Below are 20,413 nucleotides of genomic sequence, written 5' to 3' on the forward strand. Positions count from 1 at the left end.
ACATAAGTAAGAGCAATCAAGCTTAACAGATGCAACCATATCCTGTAGCTGGCAGATGTGGATGGGTTGAAATCCAGACACATAAAAAACATAGTAACATAATTACAACAGCATTATCAGCATAGCACTTCACAAATTCAAAGACTTCCATTCATCAAAAGAACTTTTTCAAACAAGAAGTAAAACCTTCACTTGCTTTATCTTGTTTTGTCTCCACACAATGCTATTCAGCATTTTTAGTCAAATGAAGACATCAAGGGACTAAGCACAGAGATCCAGAGTGTCTCTTAACACTCAGTACAGAGCATACTAGCTAATACATGGGAATCAATTTTAAAACATGGGCAAACAATTAAGTAATAAGCATTTAAAGTTCAAGCTCTTAAAAACCAACTAATTTCACCTCTTGGAGTTTGACAGTTTAGATCAATTTATTTCCTGCTCGATTGCTCATTACAGCTCTTGTCGAGCTTGATCTGCACATTGCATTGTGAGCCCCAACATTAACACGATCCCAGAGCCCATAAAGCCCTTTGTTTCTCACTGTGCCATGTCCAGGTAGGAAAGTAAGCAAAGAGTACAGGTTTTCATTAGGCACACAGACACTTACTTAACTCCTGCAGATTTTGCTTGAAGGGCACTGCTCCAGAAGTCTTCCACATTGTTCGGTTCAGAAAAAGCCTGCAGACATGCACTAAATGGGATCTTGGCACGGACAAGCTCTGGTGGAGCTCTCCTTGCAGCTTCTGCTTCTCGCCTCTTCAGTTCATACGCAATTAATTCATCTGAGAAATACACATCACATGGAAAGCTAAATGAACATTGTTGTGGTTTTGATGTGCCTCACTGCAGTCTTATTTTTGCAGGTCTTAGAAACAGAAGAACCTACCTACCAGTAAAACTCTTGTGTGGCTCAACAGACATCATTCATTGTTGGGAAAGTTTCCAAATAGTCAGTCAATAGACCTCTTTGTTTCCTTACCTTTGTTTGTTGCTGCTTCCATTGCAACAGGTAACTGCATGATATAGTCCACCCTCTCTGTGTAGCGCACCTTTCTGGACTGGCAGCATTGTGTGCGTTCTTCCACCAGGAACCGGAAGACATCACTGGGGTTTTCTGAACCTACTGGGTTCCTCTGAAAGGAATATTAACATTCACTTTAATGATCATCCCTTAGATGACCAAAGAATCCAAAGACTGATGATAAGCACAAAGACACTAATGTTGCAGCCAGCTCTGACAGCTCAGCTTGTTTCCTATTGCATGCAGAACTCAGAGAAGTTCTTGATGTCTGCATACACAGCAATATCTTGCAGAAAGATACTAATTTGCAGGGTATGCACAGAATGAATGTGACTGAGTCAAGGTAGACAGAAGAAGCTACGAAAGTAACAGGTTATAATAAAGACTGAAATCTCAGGTAAGTAACATAGAACATCCCTTCAGCAGACAGAATTGTTCCTACCACTCTGAATCTGCATTGAAACAGAACGAGAAACTTGTAGTTCATTATCCAGATAGAAATGTCATACAAAGAATAATTCCTCCTCCTTATTGTTCATGTTAATATCTGTGATCAGGTTTAAAAAAAAAAAAAAAGTAAAAAGAAAAAAAGAAGTCTTCTAGCCACCCTGTAATCAGTAATGCGTTTTGTGATGTAGAATGTTACACATTCAAATGTGAATAACTTCATCCAAACTAACACATGAATAAACACCTTTGATTCTTGGGGAAAATAGGAAAATGAGGGAGGAGGGATGGAAAAGAAAGAAGTGCTTTAAATCAAAACTGGCTGTCTTTGTAAATTTCCTTTTCAGAAAGACATAGTTAAAATTCACAGCACTGGTTCTTTTACATGCAGCATTGAGCTGGAACACAGTAGAACTAACATTTTATATTCAGAAATATTCAACTGACAAATATTCACTTTGCCTTCATCAGGAGAGACTTTCTCCTGTAATGACTCAAGGATGTACAGCTGGGATTTGTAAAAGGAGTTGGATGTGGTGATTAGTTTGCTCCCAATGTAGACAAAAATTTGCAATAATAATACCACCTAATTCATTATTATTCCAAGACAGACTTTGTTATGGTAAACAAATGGATAGTATGCAATCATAAATGAACAGCAATTTAAGGACAGACACATACATTTATAAATCTTATAGTTTGTTCAAAGATGCTTGACCTTTCTGTATCTCTTGCATCACTGGTCATGCAAGAGTCTGAAGTCATGAGAAAGGAGAATAAAATGAAAAATTGTTTCTAAATCAAAACACATTTAAATTGGTGCCATTTTCTACATATCCAACACTATAAAGAATATATTAAAAAATGAACTATTCATATAACAACTTGGTCCTCATTGTCTAACACAACCACAGAACAGAAGATTTCCACAGAACATTAAGATTTTCTCACCTCTACGAGATTTATAAGATGTAGAAAAAACTCCTGCGCGTCTTGTTGTCTATTAGAGGAAAATTCTGGGTGGCCTTTACTTATAAAAGCCTTAAACATTCGGGGAGATATTCCATTGTGTTGTGGCTAGAAATAAATGAAAGAAAGAAAGCTTTTAAAGAAGAATTTTTGTTTATTCTTGGACCAAAGATCACTCCACTAGATCTATTTTTGACCCATTTCTATCACTGTAGAAATAATAATTTCAGTTTCATCTAGACTTCCATTTTAATAAAAATGAAAAGGAACCTGAAATGTTATTCGACTGTTTTAGAATATGTTTTCTGACATCTCCTGCATCATTCATTTCATCTGATTTTTCCATGGCATTTGCAAGTTAAAACCAATTACTGCAGGTTTCATAGAAGCATAGAATGTTTGCTGAAGGCTAGTAGTTTTCAGAAAGGCTAAAAGTCTACACAGTTTTCTAACATTTGACATTCCTTCAGACCACTGTTTCACTTAAAGCTATGTGGGCATTGAAGCACGTTGATAAACCAGCTGGCAGCTTTACTCAGGACAAAACCTTTCCAGAGATCTCTGCAGAGTGAAGCAGAGAGCAACTAATGCATGCAGGATGAATTCCCAGATGGGTTGCAAAGAACAGACATGAATCTGCAATTTGCAGGTGTTAGTTTTGTTGAAGGACCAGGAACATACAGCCTTTGGCCAGAAAACTGTACCATTTATGAAGATCTCTAGCTGCTAAGAGAGTCCTCATTTTCATTTTCACAATCTCTATACCACTTCAAGACGCTTTTTTTTTTTTTTCTCCTTGGAATTGTATCCTCAAGAATACACTAGTCATTATTCCTTTTACATAACACTTTCAAAAAGGTCAGAATCTTTTACTCAGATTTGCCCTCATCCTCCATAAGACCAAATAAATTTCAAGACAGTCCAAGCAAAAGCATAGCCTCTAGGACATACTAAGGGTTGTTCAATATCCAGCCAATCTCAGTCTCTACTACAGTTGCACTATCATTCTGGTATAAAAATAGAAAAAGCAGCATGAAATGGAAGATGCATAAAGCATACACTAGCAGAGCAAAATTTTATTCTTGGTTTCACCAGCGTAAGATAGCCCTAGACTCACTGAAATCAGAAGCAGATGCTCAATTATGTTTTTTTCGGTTTCTGGCAACATACCAGCTACCTCATTAAACTAAGATGCTAGTTAGAGGGTCTCAGAAAGAGAAAGGGTCTCAGTACTGTTTGAACAGAGAGATGTTCTAGGGATTTCTGAATCATGGGTTATTTATCACTTTTGTGTCCTCGACTGCCTTTCAAAGCCAAGACTGAGGAGAGAAATGCGTAAAACAGCTCAAATTACTTCACATCAGGCTTTTTCCTATGTTGAAAGCAAGAATACTGCAAGGTGGCACTTTTGCCCTGATGTGTAATGCAATGAGTTTGGACTTAAGCCTTGTTTCCATCTATATGCTTTTTACTCAGCCATTTGAGCAGGGAGAAATATGCCACATGTGACAATCTCTAGAAAAGGATCTCACACTGTAAACTCTTTCTACCTCAAGGACAAGAAAAATAATGGAAGAAATGGCAGAGCTCTAAGCAGAAAATTAAGTCCTAGTTGATGACGATTGAAGCTTTCAATCTGTTCTTCATATCAAAGTGGGTCCAAGTGGCTGCCATTCCCAGATAAAGCTCCTGTGGCAAAAAGATTTCAGCTCCCCAGAACCATGAATATTTATAGAATACCTGGCATACTTTCCCCATCAACAGTTGCAAAACAGTTTAGCTAAATATAGACTGTGCTGGACCAATGCAGATCTCACATGAACGCTTTTACAGGCAACAACTCCAAAAAACTTTGGATGAATTCCAAAGACCCAGAAAGCTAAAGAACTTCTTTGCATGTAGGAGGCAAAAAAAGAGGGGGGAGAGAATAAAAATAAAATGAATAATTGATTTTATAGACACAAAACTGAAGCACTTGAAAATGTTGAGGGCCTAAAATCCTCTGCAATCATATTAGTTTATTTTAAATATCAGTACAGCTATCTGGATGAGAAATATCATCTGTATGTATACTGGTATTTCGTGGAAGAGCTGGCAGGGCAGGAAAACACCCCCAAGCCCACAAAACCTACATTTGTACATCCAGAGTGAGGGAACAGAGGGAACAGCTATATTTATTTTTTCTAAGTAATTCTTCAATACAAAGAATAAAAGGAATAAAAAAATATTCAATAAAAAGAATAAATAAAGGCTAATTCAAATACTGGTAACTGCTAGGATTTGCTTGATAACGAACTCATCTGATACATACAACTACAATTTTATTAAATTGACCTTATGAATAATACAGATATTCTTAAATAACAACACATGGCTACTACTAACTACCTGACAGAAATATGCTATTTGTCATTAAAAAGTTCTCAACATCTCATTGCTAGGAGTGACCACTGGCCTAAACATGCAGATGTAGGTTTATTCTAAGTGTCCTGATCTTCCAGCACATAGTTCTTCATTCATATCCTGTATGCATTTAACAAAGCAGGTCATCAGTGCACAGAATTTAAGGTGAGGAGTCTGTTGAAATTATTCTACTATTTCTTAGTTATAGTGATGCACTGATAGATTTTAACTTTATTTAAAGGAAACATAAGCCACTTGTGATTGGTTGCACCAAACCAATGACTATCTGTTGTACAAAACAATCGCTTTGAGACATGAAGCTTTCAAATCCTGCAACCTACTGTGTACCAGATGTTTGGTCTTTGTCCAGTATCCCCCTGACATTCTTATTTTAGGAGAATTTCCTATATCAATAACTGATAGAGGAAGGTAGAGGAAAAAATCTATTTCCATGGAAAACATCATCATGCTTCTGTGACAGAAGCAAATGTGATTGCTATTATCTGTGAAAATATGACTTGGTAAGAGAACTTTTCCTCCATAAAGAAAGCTCTTTCCTACAGGCATTATTTTCACTATTTGCTGCTAGCTCACCATTTGTTTCTAAATATCCCATCTATGGAGTCTGCGCTTTGGCTCCACGTGCTGCTTGGAATCACAATAAGAGAGGTTGGCAGGGACACAAACACATTCCAGGCAGTTTTTCTAGCATCACTCTAAAGAAGATGTTTCAAAGTAGATAATTTGAATAGTAAAACAAATCTAAACTTCAACAGATTCACTTGGGTAGAGAACACTGACCAAATAACTAGGATTTTCTTCCACACAGTTATTAATTGGGTAACTGTAGGGAAAACAGGCAAATCCAAAAACATCAGTGTTCAAAGTGACAAAATCTGAACTGGTGTTATTCTCACTCTGAAATGTTGAGGGAAATTACACTAACCTGGACAAAGAAAATAATCTTTCCCAGCTCACCACTAAGCTGCTGACAGCTTTTCTTCACAAAAGTAAGAACAGGTACAAAGATTAAAAGGTGAATCAGGCAGTGCCCATGAACCTTGCTGACAAAAATACATCAGTCAGGCCTTGGTCAAAAATTATCCTTACTTTTAAAAAAATCAAAATACTGTAAGAAAAAGAATACGAGGAGGCTTTCTGGTTATTGTGAAAGTATTCATTGCTGAATGAAGAAAGCATACACAGATAAAGGTGTAGGTGTATGGATGCCACTATGTGCCTTGATGCTTGGCTGTCCAGTGGTTACAGTTTCAATTTATATCCAAAAATCATATCTACTGTTCATTTTCTAGGAGAGACCCCACTGGCATAGGCATGCTTCCACATGTTTTTTGTAACCATAAAATACTCGAAGCAAGCCTCAGTGGATATAGCTCTGCATGACATCTCTTTCACACAAATGAAAGCCTCCAGCACCGCTAAATCTCGCATTACATAGACAGCTTCTCCTAAAATCAGGTGGAATATCGTCAGACACTTCTCAGAAGCACCTCTTCAGTTCTTTATCCTTCTTTCTGCAATTTAGAGAGGACTTAGACGTTTTCTTCTAAATACTCTGGACTCTCTAAATAACATTTTTTTTGTTCCTCAGAAAAGGTAAACCAAAAGGTAAACCTAAGCTCTGCTCTCATTACTGGAGCAGGAGAATGTTATTAGCAGAACCAATGGTAGCTTTAATGCTTTGCACAAATAGTCCCTGACTAATATATTCCTGACAAGAATCCTGCTCATTCCACCTTGCTAAGCATCCCATGCTGGATCCACCCATGCTCTCCAATGCCCAACACCTGTTCCCTTTTCTCAGGGTATCATTTTTACCTAGTTACCAGGCTGCACAAGCTCAGTCAAATACCTTGTGTTCTTCTTTCATCACCTGTTCAATAAGCTCAGATTTCATGGGTGGCTTAGAGTACTGGCCTGAAAGGAGGCCATGTCCCAGTTTAGCCCTGTAGGGAAGAAAATGGGGGGGGGGGGAAGAAAAACATGGGAAAACAGGTAAAGAATAGACAGATTTCTTCCAAGGAAAAAAGAAATGTAGTGTCTTTGAACCCCTGAGGAAACATTATCTGTAATTACGCAGACAAGTCTTCACATTCTACCCTGTGCCATTTCTCACTTTCAAGCCCATGAAGACATGCTCTTCAGCCCTGCCATTCAATTATTCAGATTTTATTTACATTGACCAAGTAAATCACTGAAAAGTGTCACTTACATCTGAGTGTTGAAATCTTGCGTTGGATCAAGAGGGGAGTAGTCATATATTCTTGGAAGGTTTCCCACATACCTGAGCAGCAAGAACAAAACAGAACAAAACAAAAACATTCAAACATCACAGCTAGATTTACTCAGAGATATACTAACAGATACTCAGTGTTCAGCAGTGATACATCTGCAAGCTCCCTCTGTACTAGGAAGTCAAATTTTGCATCATAGCAATGACTTAATCTGTCCCTGGTGAGTGTTTCTATCGTGGAAGAAATAGTAGTAAAGGAATTATGAAATGCACATTTAAGTTTTGCTTAGAAGCTTCTAGCTAGAGAGAAGGATACAGCAGTGTTGTTCAGTAAGAATTTAAGTTCTATTCTTTGATTGTGAAGTAGCTGCTAGATGGAGTTACTCAAAACTACAGCGAAACATGCATGTACTTCCTAGTCTTGACCAACACTGCGGAATAAATTTCAAGGTTGTTTTTTTTGTTTGTTTGTTTGTTTGTTTGTTTTGTGGTTGGTTTTTTTTTGTTTTGTTTTTTTAAGTCAGGACCTAAACATGTAAAATAATGGTTCTGTTGAGTTTCCTCAGAGAAACAAATGCTAACTCCTGACAATAACCACTGAAGCATATATTATTGTAAACAGTTTGTTGAAAAGTGCAGCATTTTGTAGCATGCTATCTATTACTTCACTTGAAAACAGATGTAATAACAGGCTACATGGTAGGGCCACAGTGAAAGAACACACCTAATTTCTGCCTCGTCCAAAGATCTTCACTGCTCTGTTAATACTGTATGCTTCAGGAAACTCCAAGGACAATGCTGTGGAAAACCACTTCCCTTAGTAAAGTCCATCCTTATGTTTTTCAAAAATGGAGATAGCAAAGCTGTCAATTAGACTCTACTCCATATGGCCAACAAAGTAAACAAACACAAGTTTTCTCCCTCTTCTTCTCCTGAAGGCAGTTGCTACTTGTAAACCTGGGAGGTGTTCCAAAATCTAAAACCTTACTTCCAGAACACACACTACCATAGCTGTGGATGGAAAACGCACCCTGAATTTATTGCAAACCATAGACTGTATACTTTTTATAAATATAAAGGCTTCTCTCCTTGAAGTGATGTGGTCTGTTTTGGTTGGTCAGGAGTATTTCACATTCTTCTGTTTTGCTAATTATGTATGACAGGCAGACCCAAACAAAAACACTGAATCCAAAGCAAGTTCCAATTTCAAAGGCAGATTAGGTTTGGGATTCCAACCTTATCCAGAATAGAACAATACAAATCACTAAATCCTCTAACTGGCCACTGAACTGACTGAAAGACCTGCTTGGAGGTAAGACATTAAAATACCATTTTGCACAGAAAAAAAAAAAAAAAAAAAAAAGAGAGAGAGAGATTGGGGAATACAACAAGAGCTAACTTGGAGCTACTTACGCTCTCTGGAACTCTGGGATGCTGAAAATGATTTGCATGACAGCATTGAGGTAGCAGCTATTTCCTAGGTTCTTCATGCCAGTATATCCTGGGCCATACATGGGCTTGAGTTTCACTCCAGATTCTTGAATCACTTCCCATTCTGAGACTCTTGGTTTTATATCATTATCTCTTAGTCCATTTTCTGTCTGAAAGAAACAAGAATTTTTTTTCCTTTTAATTTCTACCACTATTATATTGTTGCTGTCATCATCATCAAATTTGTGATCTAATCTAGATAAGAAGAGTCAAATCATGGGAATAGGAAAATGAAGGTAACTTGTGCGTGTCGGGAAAGAGATCGGGGTCAAAAGTCTAGCAGCTTACTTATCCAATCCTTTGCAGCATCTGAGACCATACCTAAGTTTTGAAGGTTGCTAAATAAAACAGGTTTCCCGGAAAGACCATTGAATAAGAGAGATTTTTTATTCATAACATTGGTAAGGAAATCAGTATAATAAAACCATGTTTTATTAGTTACATGAAGTCTTTTGAAACTGGTTTAACTCTTCTCAGTTGCTTTGTGCTTATTTTTAGTTTTTTCTTCATTTGGACAATGAAATACCTGTCTTTAAAACCATTTTCCATTCAGACTTCTTAGATTATTTAAACAGAACCGGAAGCAACATCCGTCAAGATACAAATTAGTAAAAAGGACTTTTCTACTGCCAGGAACAGGACCCTGTTTGCCCCAGTCTCTTTCTGGTATACCACATTATAATCCATACTCCTACACTTGAGTGAAAGTATGTATTTATGCATTTTTAATGTCTGTATTAACAAGACCTAGACTGAAATTTATAGCTTTACATAAAGACATTTTCAATCACATTTTACTTGTCCATTAATTTATTTTTGCTTGATATTTTTATCTACTTACACAATTAACAGGCTTTCCTCCACTCATTGTAATTAAATATTCAAGATATTATTATCTAATTGAATGGCATTTTTCATCTTGAAGGAAAATGGCACAGAAGAAGAGAAGTGACACATATAAACTGCTGACTACAAAGGAACTTTTTGGAAAGGCAATTCTCAGATTTGAGAATAACGATTCACTCATCCAGACCTCAGAAAATATAACATGGACTGGCTGACTAAACTTTACAAAATTAAATATTATCATAACAGTCTGAAGCAATCACACAAATATAAACTACAAGCATCTTTTTTCTATTTCTTCCTGTCCCCAGCTAGAAGAGAAAAAGAAACCAAGAAGATTCATTTCCTACCACTTGCATCTGCAGCATATCAATCCCAAAGTGTGCCAAATGCTTTGCTATGTGTGGATCTAAAACTGGCTCCTCTTCATCAAAGGAATAGACATCTAGAAAAGCAAAGAGAACAGATGATCTATTGTATCAAATGTTATTCCTTCTCTTTGTTTACTAACATTGCATTCTCGGTACAGGCATGCCTACGCAAGATGCCTAATTCGTATTCTCTGGGTTTGGTTAGGACCAACAGGCAGCTGTATGCATACAGACCCACACAGCTTAGTAAATGTCTTAAATATTTTCAACACAATCACGTCAACTCTTCTTCTTAGAACAAATTAGATGACTTCACAGTATTAAAACCTAAGAATGTTTATAGCAATTACAGTATTTTCCCCCCAAAGTAAGTAAAAAAAATCTGTAGCAAAAAGAATGAACAGGGAACATGAAATTCTCAGATTCATAGACAGTCTACGTTTTGAACATGACAACGAGAGATTCTGATTTCTTGTGGAGCTACTGGATACAGGCAATCGCTTTAAAACTGAGCATGTGGAGCCCACTGACTACTGCCAGTGGTGTTTCTAGTACAGTTCAAGGAATCCACTGATTTCCTTTTCCTGTGGAGATGCAGGAAAAACTGTGCATGTCTTTATTAGATGAAACTTGGACCGGACTTAGAAGATTAATCTTGTGGTTAGGGAGAAAGGCTGATTTCATTATTGGGGTGTCTGGCTTTATTATATGAAAGATTTAAATTTCAGTTCTAGCTCTAAAATAGGTCCTTATGGCCCATAAACATTTAGGAAGGGCAAAGTTCAAACTGAGGAAGGAAACAATATGTCTAGTGATATTTTCATTATGAAACCAAGTTTAATAAATCCAACAGAGGGACAAAATGGAGATAAAAACTCATTTTTATCATTTACCAAGCAAGACTTGTAATGAAGCTGAGTTTTTACCTACTTGAGTAAAAAACAAAGCTGCAAGCATCATATAAAGATAGGCGTTATAAGACACTCACTAGAATGACTTGAACAGGCCTTCCATCTTCTTTCTCTCTTTTCTACCCTATGGCTCTGTAGTTTATGACCTGCTCTGGTCTCTACTCACACCGAACCCCAGAATCCCTCTACCGGTCTGCCTGCACTCCTCTCAGCCAAGTGTCCTTCACACCCAGCAGAATTTCTCTCAGTAACCTTGCTCCATGTGACTAGATCCAGGCTGACAGAGAAATCTGAACCAGTAGAAAACAGAAATAAACTTAGGAGGAGAGAGCAGGAATCCAGATAAAGGCTGTTCACAGCACAAATACCACCTCTGAAGGGTCATTATTCTGCTCTCTCCTGGCAACTACAGACCTTGGCTTTGCCTCAGCCCATCACATGTGTAAGAATTTAACAAGAAGGCAGTCTCCTTGAGGACTGCTAGTAGGAAACTCAAGCTGAAATGACAGCTTGAGGACTAGCCACCATTCTAAGATCTAAATGCAACTTAAAATTTGGCAGCCCTTAAAAAAACATTAACTCTCTCAAACTGAGGAATGGTGGTTTTGGGTTGTGCTGCTTTCTGCTGATCGGCCATCACACCCTTTATTAACATTGGTCCTCGTGACCCCTCTGGCATGTGCGGGGCTGTAGCTGCCCATCTGCTGGAATTCCACTGCATGGTAGCAAGCATGCCCAGAAGACATGACACCTCATCCACACACATGAGATCACAACATTCCCATAGTCTCCTGGCGAGGTCATAGAACAGCCAAAATATCCTGTAAAGCTCAAACACCTTACCCAAGCAGGATTACACATCAACTGATCTCAGGTGACTTCTTTCAACATGGAAGCTTTGATTTTGTTTTTCCTCATTTCTGGTGAATGGAGAGAGACATCTGGGACTGCCAACCCAGAGCAACAGAAATGGAACACGTAACGTTAACCTTCCCTCAGGTTCAGCTCGTCTCATATATTTCAGTACTTTCTGCTGTGTAGCCAACTTAAATTCATGAGACAAAAAAAAAAAATCAGAGGGCAGCAAATTATAGAAAGAAGATGACAGCCCCCAAACACAGGTCTGTAGTGCTCTCCTGCAAGAGTCTGTATACAAGTCAGCAAGTGTGACACACAAAGGCTGATGTCAGAGTAAGAAAGTAAGAGGAATACAAGAAAAAAGCAAGAAAACATAAAAAATCTGAGATAGGCACCACAAAACATTATTAAACAGAGAATAATCATTGTAATTTGTACTGCATTAAAAAAAAAAAAAAAAAAAAAAAAAGTGACCATGCTACCTTTACTTCCTTTGCTTCTCGAGCTCAAGATTTATGCCTGTACTGGCTGCGTGGACATCACACTTTCCTACTTAAAGCATAAAGGGGAATGGTCCATGAAGAAACAAGTTGCACAGGATTCCCCAAAGAAGTATCTGACAATTATTGAGACTGGGATCCACAAAGCACTTCATTAAAGAACCTGTCAGATAGGGCCTGTACTGCTGAACACCTGTTCCAGTGCTCAGAGCAGTTTCAAACACGTTACCTCACAAATACTTCAAATCAAACCTAATGACGCTGTCAAGAGAGCTAGCAGGTAGCACAGACTGCCAAGAAGTACTTAGCCTAGAGAAGAAAACTTGATTTCTGTGCATCCTAGGGTGGAATACAGAAGTTTGGTTCAATTTCTGACCTGATCCCAGATCTTTTTGTTGACAGAACACTACAAAAGGGGGCTGATGCCCCAGAAATCCCTCACAGTGTATGCGACAGATTTCCCAAGAAAAGACAGGGAGCTGCTCTCCTCTGCTCCCTCTGTGTATAAACAGGGTAGATATAAGCAGAGTACTGGCACCACCTCTTTTTCCTTCTTACTGGTGTGAAAAACAATTAAGTTATGTCAGCAGAGGGACCAACACTTATTACTCCTCTACCATTACCTCTTCACCTCCAGCCCAGGGAAGCAGAAACCAGACAGACTTTACGTCACGATCAGCCATGGGGCCTCTTTCCTGAAGCTCATCTGTCATCCAGCCCTATAGAGAGGTTATGATTACCATTGTAATATAGATCAGAGAGAATGATTACTGAAAAGGAAACAAGAAAGGTTGGGGGAGGGAAGTCTTTTCTATAGGGACACCAAGTTAACATCATCCAGAAGAACAAAGGTCTGTGGAGAACAGCTGCTGCCCCTTATTCAGAGGGAAAGATGACAGCCTGTCCTTTGTTATCCCAAAGGCCACATGAGAGAAGAAGCAGCTGATCAGTGGGAGGCAGAAGTACAGCAGCTGTAGGAAAGAAGTACTGCTAGTAAAGATGCCAAAAAAAAAAAAAAAAAGAATTGAAACAAACACTAAAGCTTATTGTTTATTTTGTAGATGCAGTTGTAACCTACATCCAGGAAAATCCTAACGACCTTCAGTATTTGAAAGATTCAGATAGGAATCATCTGAGACCAGGTTCACCCAAGAAAAAAATTATTCCATTTGGGAGAGAAGAGAACTAATTTTGCTCAGTGTTTCTGTGGCACAGCTGGTAGAATCTGACTACAGTCTCCTTTTCCTGAAACTGAATAGGACTTAAAGATGAAAAATTCTCAACTGATATGTGTAAATAAATAAATAAATGGGGAGTTGCTGTTCTAAAAAGCTGTTTTTCATCCATATGGCCACCAGCACTAAAAACCAAACATAATCATGCTGTCTGATATTCCTTTTTTTTCCCCTCCTTACATCTGCAGCAAAGGGTCTCTTTGCTTATGATTTTTTCTGCTTCTCATGGTTTTATTCCTTGTACTTCTCACACCCCATAACCCTCTCCACAGCAACACTGCAGAATGTCACACAATGAGAATATGCAAACAAGGATACTCCTATAGCTTTTTCCCCCTACCAAGCATGCATCACAGCAGCCTCATGAAGGTTCATTACACTGAACAAAATGTTACCAAATCACAGAACTATAGAACACTTCCCAGTAGATAAAAAAAAATACATGTTTAAAAAGAATAGACTTTTCTGACTTAAAAATCATTATTCTGTTGTTGTTTCTATGTTATTCAAAATTGAACCATTTGCCCTACACTACACAGCAAACTTAGCTGAACTAAAAATATTGTTTCTCAGGACTATGCTGGTTCCAAACAACACCCTTCTTCCCAATCTATTATGAATCTACTATTATACAAAACCAAAATAATGTTTATATCAAACACGAAACAGGAAGCGAAGAACAGATTAAAAAAATGCAAGAGCTCTCTCCAAATGGAGTGTGTCGTTCTCGTCAAATTGATCAAGATTCACAAACTCACAGGGCTTCCCTTTCCATATCAATTTAACAAATACTTGCACTGGAGGCACAAACCCAGTTGGTAATAGATTTACACTGTTTGTCTCGTGCAGACAAGACTCCCCATCTCAGAACCTGCCAAGTGGCTGACCTGCTCCATCAGGAGTGATGGTTCCCAACTTCACTGCCAGGGGATAGCCCGTCTCCTTGTAGTGCTCCACTGCATGTCCATTCCCTCCACTGCCATCAAAGAACCACTTCCCACACAACACCGAGCCATCTGTCAGGTTCAGCCACAGATTCTCCCGCAGGTCACATTTTGAGCACTTCCAACCACTGCAAGAGAAACAAGCAAGAAATGACAGAAATAAGTAAGGCAGAAAGCAGTTCTGGATTCTCAGAATGATTCCCAGTTTGACCTGGTAGGACAAACCAAACATACACAGCCAGCGTGGAGCTGTGCAAGAGAATTGCTGGCTGAGTTACTGGCATTAATTTTTATTTATTTATTCATTTTTAACTCTGGACTGTATTAGCCAAAAATGAATAAACCTTGCTATACTCACCTGGGGGGAATTCTAACACCATTGTCTAACTGTACAAGTGTTTTGGCATGTTTAGACGCCTGTAGCTCTTCTTCCCAGGAGTCAGGTTCCTGCTTCCTGTAGGGCGATTTTGCGCTGAGGAGTGCATCACAAGCTATCGTCACCTGGAAGGCAAAGGAAGATCAAACTCAAAACCTAACATGGTTCAGTGAGTGGTGAGAACTTGACATCCAGCCTAGTTGCTAACCACATTGAACTGTGTATCAGTAAGACTTTTTATATGTTTGGGTACACAAGTATTTTTCTGGATTGCAGTTATTATTTTAGCAGGGGAGTAAGCGCAACATATAATACATGAATTTCCCTGGGACAAGCTGGCATCATAATAAGAGAAGGAATACAGCAGGTAAAAGGAAATCCAAGAAACGAAGACAAAACAGATTTTTAAAATGCCTGCCTGTATTAGAGTTGGTTAATATCTTTATGTAAAAAAGAAGCACCATAAGTAAAAAAAAAAAAAAAAAAAGAAACTCCATCTTGATAAGAATAAAATTCCTATCACCATTTGCACACACTCACTTACCAGTGCTGGTAACTCTTCTATGTTTGGCAATGAGATTTCATAGTGATCAGGAAATAGAACAAGTTTTGCTTCATCTTCGTATTCAAAGTCATCACCGTTCAGATCACTGTTTGTCTCTAGATCTGGAAAAAAAAGATGGGGAATGTTAGGAGATTGTTCTGAGATCAAGGTTCCTAAACTGTGACAGTAGTACTCTATGAGGCATTGCCTGCCTGGCATCAACCTAGAAACTTACACTGTCAGTAGTTTCTTCTGGCTAAAAATATTTGTGAAATCCTGATCTAAACTGAAATCTCACCATCTCACCATGTGTTGAGGACCAACATTTCCAAATTAATCTGATCCCCAGTCATAATCACAGTTGATCTGGCCCCTTTCCAAGCAGTCTGCTATTGCAGACACTTCATCCTGGGAGGCAGCTAACAAAATTTTGCTCACTTTGGACAAAATCAGCATGTAATACTGATGTGCATTTCACCTAGAATCTTGAAACATTGTCACAGTAGCTATGCCTAAAGTGAACAGCAGAAACAACACACCTCTGTTTCAGCACCCCATATTTTTGGGATCACAGACCGGTCTGAAACACACTGCGGCCATAATTCATCTTCCATCTGTGGCCTTTCCTCCCAGGATGTCCATGGATGGAAGTATTCCCACATCTCATCCCTAGCCTCAGACAGCTAAAAGCAAGTGCAGTTTATTTCTTACTGCAGCATAATAGAGATAACCACCAACCTCACTTAACTCTGGGCTCCTTTCACAGTTTGTACTACAAGCTTGTGTTTTGATGAAGGAGAAAAATCTCAACAGATGCAGTCTGCAACTCTAAGCTCTTCCTTACAAAGCAAAGAAACTGAGCATCTCCATATGGCAACACATCACCAATAAATTTCATGTAATGCCCGTATAGGAAACTTGACTGGGCCAGCATGGCAAAAACAAAAGTGCTGACCACCTCCAAAACACTACAAAGATTTCAACCTGTGCAGGTTCCTCAAAGATAAAAATATGTTGGATGCTGAGGCAGGCTTAAAGGCAGCAAACGCCTCTTCCAGGGCTTGCAGTCACACACACTTCCCTCTGCCACCAGAGGGAACCTGAGGACAGCTCACATCAGCGAGTAATGGTTATCTCAAGACATGTGTAACGTCTGCTGGTATTTCCATTTCTTTATGAGACCAACATTAAAAGCTTGTAGTATTTACAATATGCTATACAGGAACAGCAATGATACAGCTGCCTGGATTCAGAATTCAGGCACGCTCTTCAGCTCACCTCACCAGCAACTTCTGCTACTGACCTGACCCGCAGCTGAGCTAGGGATCCAGAGATGAAAGACTGAGTATCCTATTAGCAATCAGCTCCTGCCATCTAAGGACATCGCATACTTAGGAGCATCAGCCTTTTGCTTGCATCGGGAAGAGAAAAAGTTCCTTTTTACCTTTTTAGGCTTCATACCATTCCCATTACTAGAAAAGCAAAACACGATGTCCTGTGAGCGTGGCATTCTGAACGTCTGACACAGCAGACGTTGCGCTTCTTATTTTACAGAAAGATACACACAACATCATACCAATTCCATGGAAAATAAATAAATAAATAAATGATGAAGATTTAACTTGCAACTCCACTTGTAACGGTGACCACATAAAGCTGGTACACTTCCATTCCACTTACCTACTACTTCTGAAGAAGGATGACAAGGACCGCTAATGATTTTTGGCAATTGTCACTCTGAGGCCAGTTTCTCAGTGTTTATGTCCAGCACGTAAGGGTGGAAAGGACTTCCAAGGTCACACACTCAAAGCGCTTGATACGGCAGACAGCCTCATAAACTAATCCCTTATGTTCACTGTCAGGCAGGCCCCTTAATGATGTCAAGTTGAAAATCCCCAAATAACTACTTACGTTTTCAAATCTTGGCTTGTATGCAGAGAGCCACAGCTGCTAAGTATGGTAAGAAGTTCCACCTGTATTATATTTTCTGTGTCTGTGCAAAGGCCAATGTAGCTAAGAAAGCACGAGCTTAGCTATAATAAAAGCAGATGACCAGTACATTGGGAGGCAGTGGAGCCCACACTAAGTGAGGCTGACCCCATAGCCACTGGGCATCATGCATAGCCTGCAGGACACTTCTAATGTGGATTTTAAAACCAGTGCAGAATTTGACAAAGGAAAAAGAGTAACTGTGGAAAAGAGGAGTGGGGGAATTCTACTTGCAGATTTGAGTGTATTTGACTATAAGATAGTGTAGCAATAAAGGCACTAAGTTGGATAAACTTTCAAGTTCTGTGCTTCATACAAGGCTGTTTCTTAGGCAAGGATGATCTTCCAAGATACCCCGTATGTAGAAGAATCTCTGGGCAACAAAAGGTTCACTCCAGTTCTACGACTGCCACAAGACAACCAAACACTACACTTTCTAAGGAGCTGACAGCTTGGTGGTGAATGTCCACATGACAACATTCCCATTCCAGTAGACAAACAGCTTTACAGAGCCCAGTCAGAGCCCCACTTAAACACTGTGGTCACTAAAGCAGAGTGCCCATAGGTCACAAGTGTTGTGCTGGGAGGCCAGGACAACAGGGAAAGCAAAATAACAGACACATTAAAACAGAGGCTCGACTGACATTATTTTGGGCAAGCAGTCAGTAGAGTAAATTTACTCCAGCTCCCAGGCGTCATTTCAGTGACAGTGAGAAATGCATTGCTGCTGGGCTGACTGAAAACAGCAGCTGCAGGTGGAAGATGGGGTACTGTAAGCCAACCCACTCGAGGGGAAGGAGTGGACTTGCCCAGATCAGATTTAGACAAGTTACCAACTGATGGCACTAATAATAGGGGCATAAGGAGATTCCAGGCAGGACCTCTAAACAGGATATCCTGTGCGTATGGATGTGTCTGTGTGTATGAAAGGGAACACAAAGGTGAAAATTGAATGAAGATGTTGACTAATGAGACTGCAATTACCTTTGAAAGCCTAGAAAGACAGGAATCTGGGCTTGACCCTGCTCTCACTGAAAGTAATCGACAAATTTGTGTCAACTTGGAAAAGGACGATTAAGTCTTTAAATCAGTAATTTCTTCCTGAAGCCTCTAAATAATAACGAATTGCAGCAGCACTTTGCAAACTACAAGGTATTCAGTTCATTTGTCTTCAGGCACGTCTGAAACACCAACCTCATCAGACAAACTAACTAAAAATGAAGAAACAGAAGAAATATTTTACAGCCATAGCATTCTCCTTTATATGAAAAGGAAAAGCAAAACATTCTACTAGAATCATTCCCATTATTCACTGTATGTAAAAACCACATTCATAATGCTTGCTACATCTCCAAAGCATTAATATCTCACTCTTGTTGCAAGATAGAGACCTCGTCCATGGGATTTCTGGTACAGTCATGAGTTAAACAAGCAAAGCTCATCCACCAAAGTTAAAATTCTGGACTACTTTGCTAGCACCATTAGCCTTTTTTAAGCTAGCCTAAGTTTCCACAGTTCCACCTAAAACAGCAGACTAAGACTTGATTAGTGTAAGATATTTGCTCACCGTTTTATACTCAAGCCAGAAGGCAACAGGTTTACTTATGGTCTGATCAGTTTCCCTGTTACTGCTCAGAAGATGGTACAATTTTACTGGGCTAAAATTTAAAAATATTGTCAGGACATACTAAAAGATAAGGACATAATAAAAACTTCCTAAGATACTTTTTTTTTTTTTTCCATTCATGAGTTTGTATATATCTATATGTGTTTACTTACATAAACATAAACCTCTTCAGCAGCTTATAAAACAGAAGCATCCTTACTGAAAACAGGGTCCTGCTATGGCTGCTATGAGAAATTAGAGAGCTAAGTGGAGCTGTGCTCAAACCCAGCGTGGTCACTTTAACAAATGGTCTTTACACTTGGAAACTCCAGCTTTCAGTACTACCACTGCCATTCATGGGCAGGTGCCAGGCAGGAGAGGTTTACATGTTCTCCTGACTCCCTAAGTGAAAGTTTTCCTTTCCGATGCCTTCTCAGAGACCAGCTGCGTGCCATGGATACTCCTCACCAGTGAGGCTCCTCTCATCAGCAATTACCATCCTCACAGATTGCTGACAGAGCTGTTCATTTGAGTATTTGAAAACTGTTTTAATTGATGGTCTAAGTCAGCCCTGACTTTGCTCAAAACAGAGCTCTCGCAAATTGCTGCACTGGCAGATACTGTTATGGTAACTGATCTAGAAGAGGACAGCTGTCTATGGACAAATTTTATGACAGCCACTCTGGCAGCTCTCTTTAGACGATAGTTTGGTGTCTGGCATAGGCCAACAGACACCCACGAAGAATGCACCACAACAAGGCAGAAATGCAGAGATACCATCCTCAGAGTAGGCATCTAGAAACTAGAAGGTGTAACTGGTTGCGTTTTTGGTTGGTTGGTTTTTGGACAGGGGTTGGCTTGGGGAAGGAGGAGAGAGGGGAAGGTACTGCATGCAGATCTGGTTTCTCTGTTCAAAAACCAAGATGTAATAGAGAACAAAATATAAACTATCAGTCCTAATTTTCCACTTGATAACTGTGCCAACATTTTCACTGAACCACCCATGCCACCTCCCAGCCCTACCTTTCTGAAGAGCACTTCTTGTCTTTGCATTTTTCAACATCTACTTCTTCTATTGTTTAGTTACTCAGTAACACATTAAAAATCACTTTTAGATTTAACCTACTGCCTAATTTTAAATCAAGCAGCACACTATTTCCTCATTTTTCAGTTCATTTCCAGATCATTTACAATCACATTAATTCTTCATAATTAGAAAATTATTAAGGATTCTGCTGATAACTTTCTCCTGCGAGAACGGAGTCTCCGGTCCCTTCAATACAAGGATCTTCCCTCTCATTCCATTCAGCCTTTTGACCAAGATCTTGCAGGGAAGATCACAGTACATTCTGTTAATCAAACTGCTCCTGTGTATGTAGTGTCTGACTCTCCTCAACTTTTCTGGCAGACCCATAAGTATTATTTCATTTCAGAAAAAAAAATAGTGTTTTTTTTCTTATTATATTTATATAATTGTCTATTAATTCTGATCCTTTTCTTTTTGTTCTAGATTGACTAATGGGAAAATCAAGCTTAGCAATTATATTTTTCCTGGTCCCATCATGCTATTTTTGTTTCTCTTTTCCTCAAAACTGGTGTCACATTGACCATATCATGGCCAATTTAAGCAGGAGGTCAAAGCGTC

General features: G+C 39.1%; 1 protein-coding gene across 1 annotated transcript in view; it reads right to left on the reverse strand.

Moving 5' to 3' along the window:
- The window catches only part of USP13 (ubiquitin specific peptidase 13), a 45,656-nt gene that overhangs the window by 9,452 nt on the left and 15,791 nt on the right, over positions 1–20,413 (reverse strand). The window contains exons 4-13 of the mRNA XM_032193452.1: positions 15,174–15,295; positions 14,612–14,754; positions 14,197–14,381; positions 9,785–9,879; positions 8,511–8,698; positions 7,077–7,148; positions 6,717–6,810; positions 2,423–2,548; positions 983–1,136; positions 611–785 (exon numbers count right to left, since the gene is read on the reverse strand). Coding sequence (XP_032049343.1) covers positions 611–785; positions 983–1,136; positions 2,423–2,548; positions 6,717–6,810; positions 7,077–7,148; positions 8,511–8,698; positions 9,785–9,879; positions 14,197–14,381; positions 14,612–14,754; positions 15,174–15,295 — 1,354 coding nt within the window. The remainder of the gene's footprint in view (positions 1–610; positions 786–982; positions 1,137–2,422; positions 2,549–6,716; positions 6,811–7,076; positions 7,149–8,510; positions 8,699–9,784; positions 9,880–14,196; positions 14,382–14,611; positions 14,755–15,173; positions 15,296–20,413) is intronic.

Source organism: Aythya fuligula, chromosome 9 (assembly GCF_009819795.1).
Source record: "Aythya fuligula isolate bAytFul2 chromosome 9, bAytFul2.pri, whole genome shotgun sequence".
In the NCBI taxonomy this organism is placed as follows: domain Eukaryota; kingdom Metazoa; phylum Chordata; class Aves; order Anseriformes; family Anatidae; genus Aythya; species Aythya fuligula.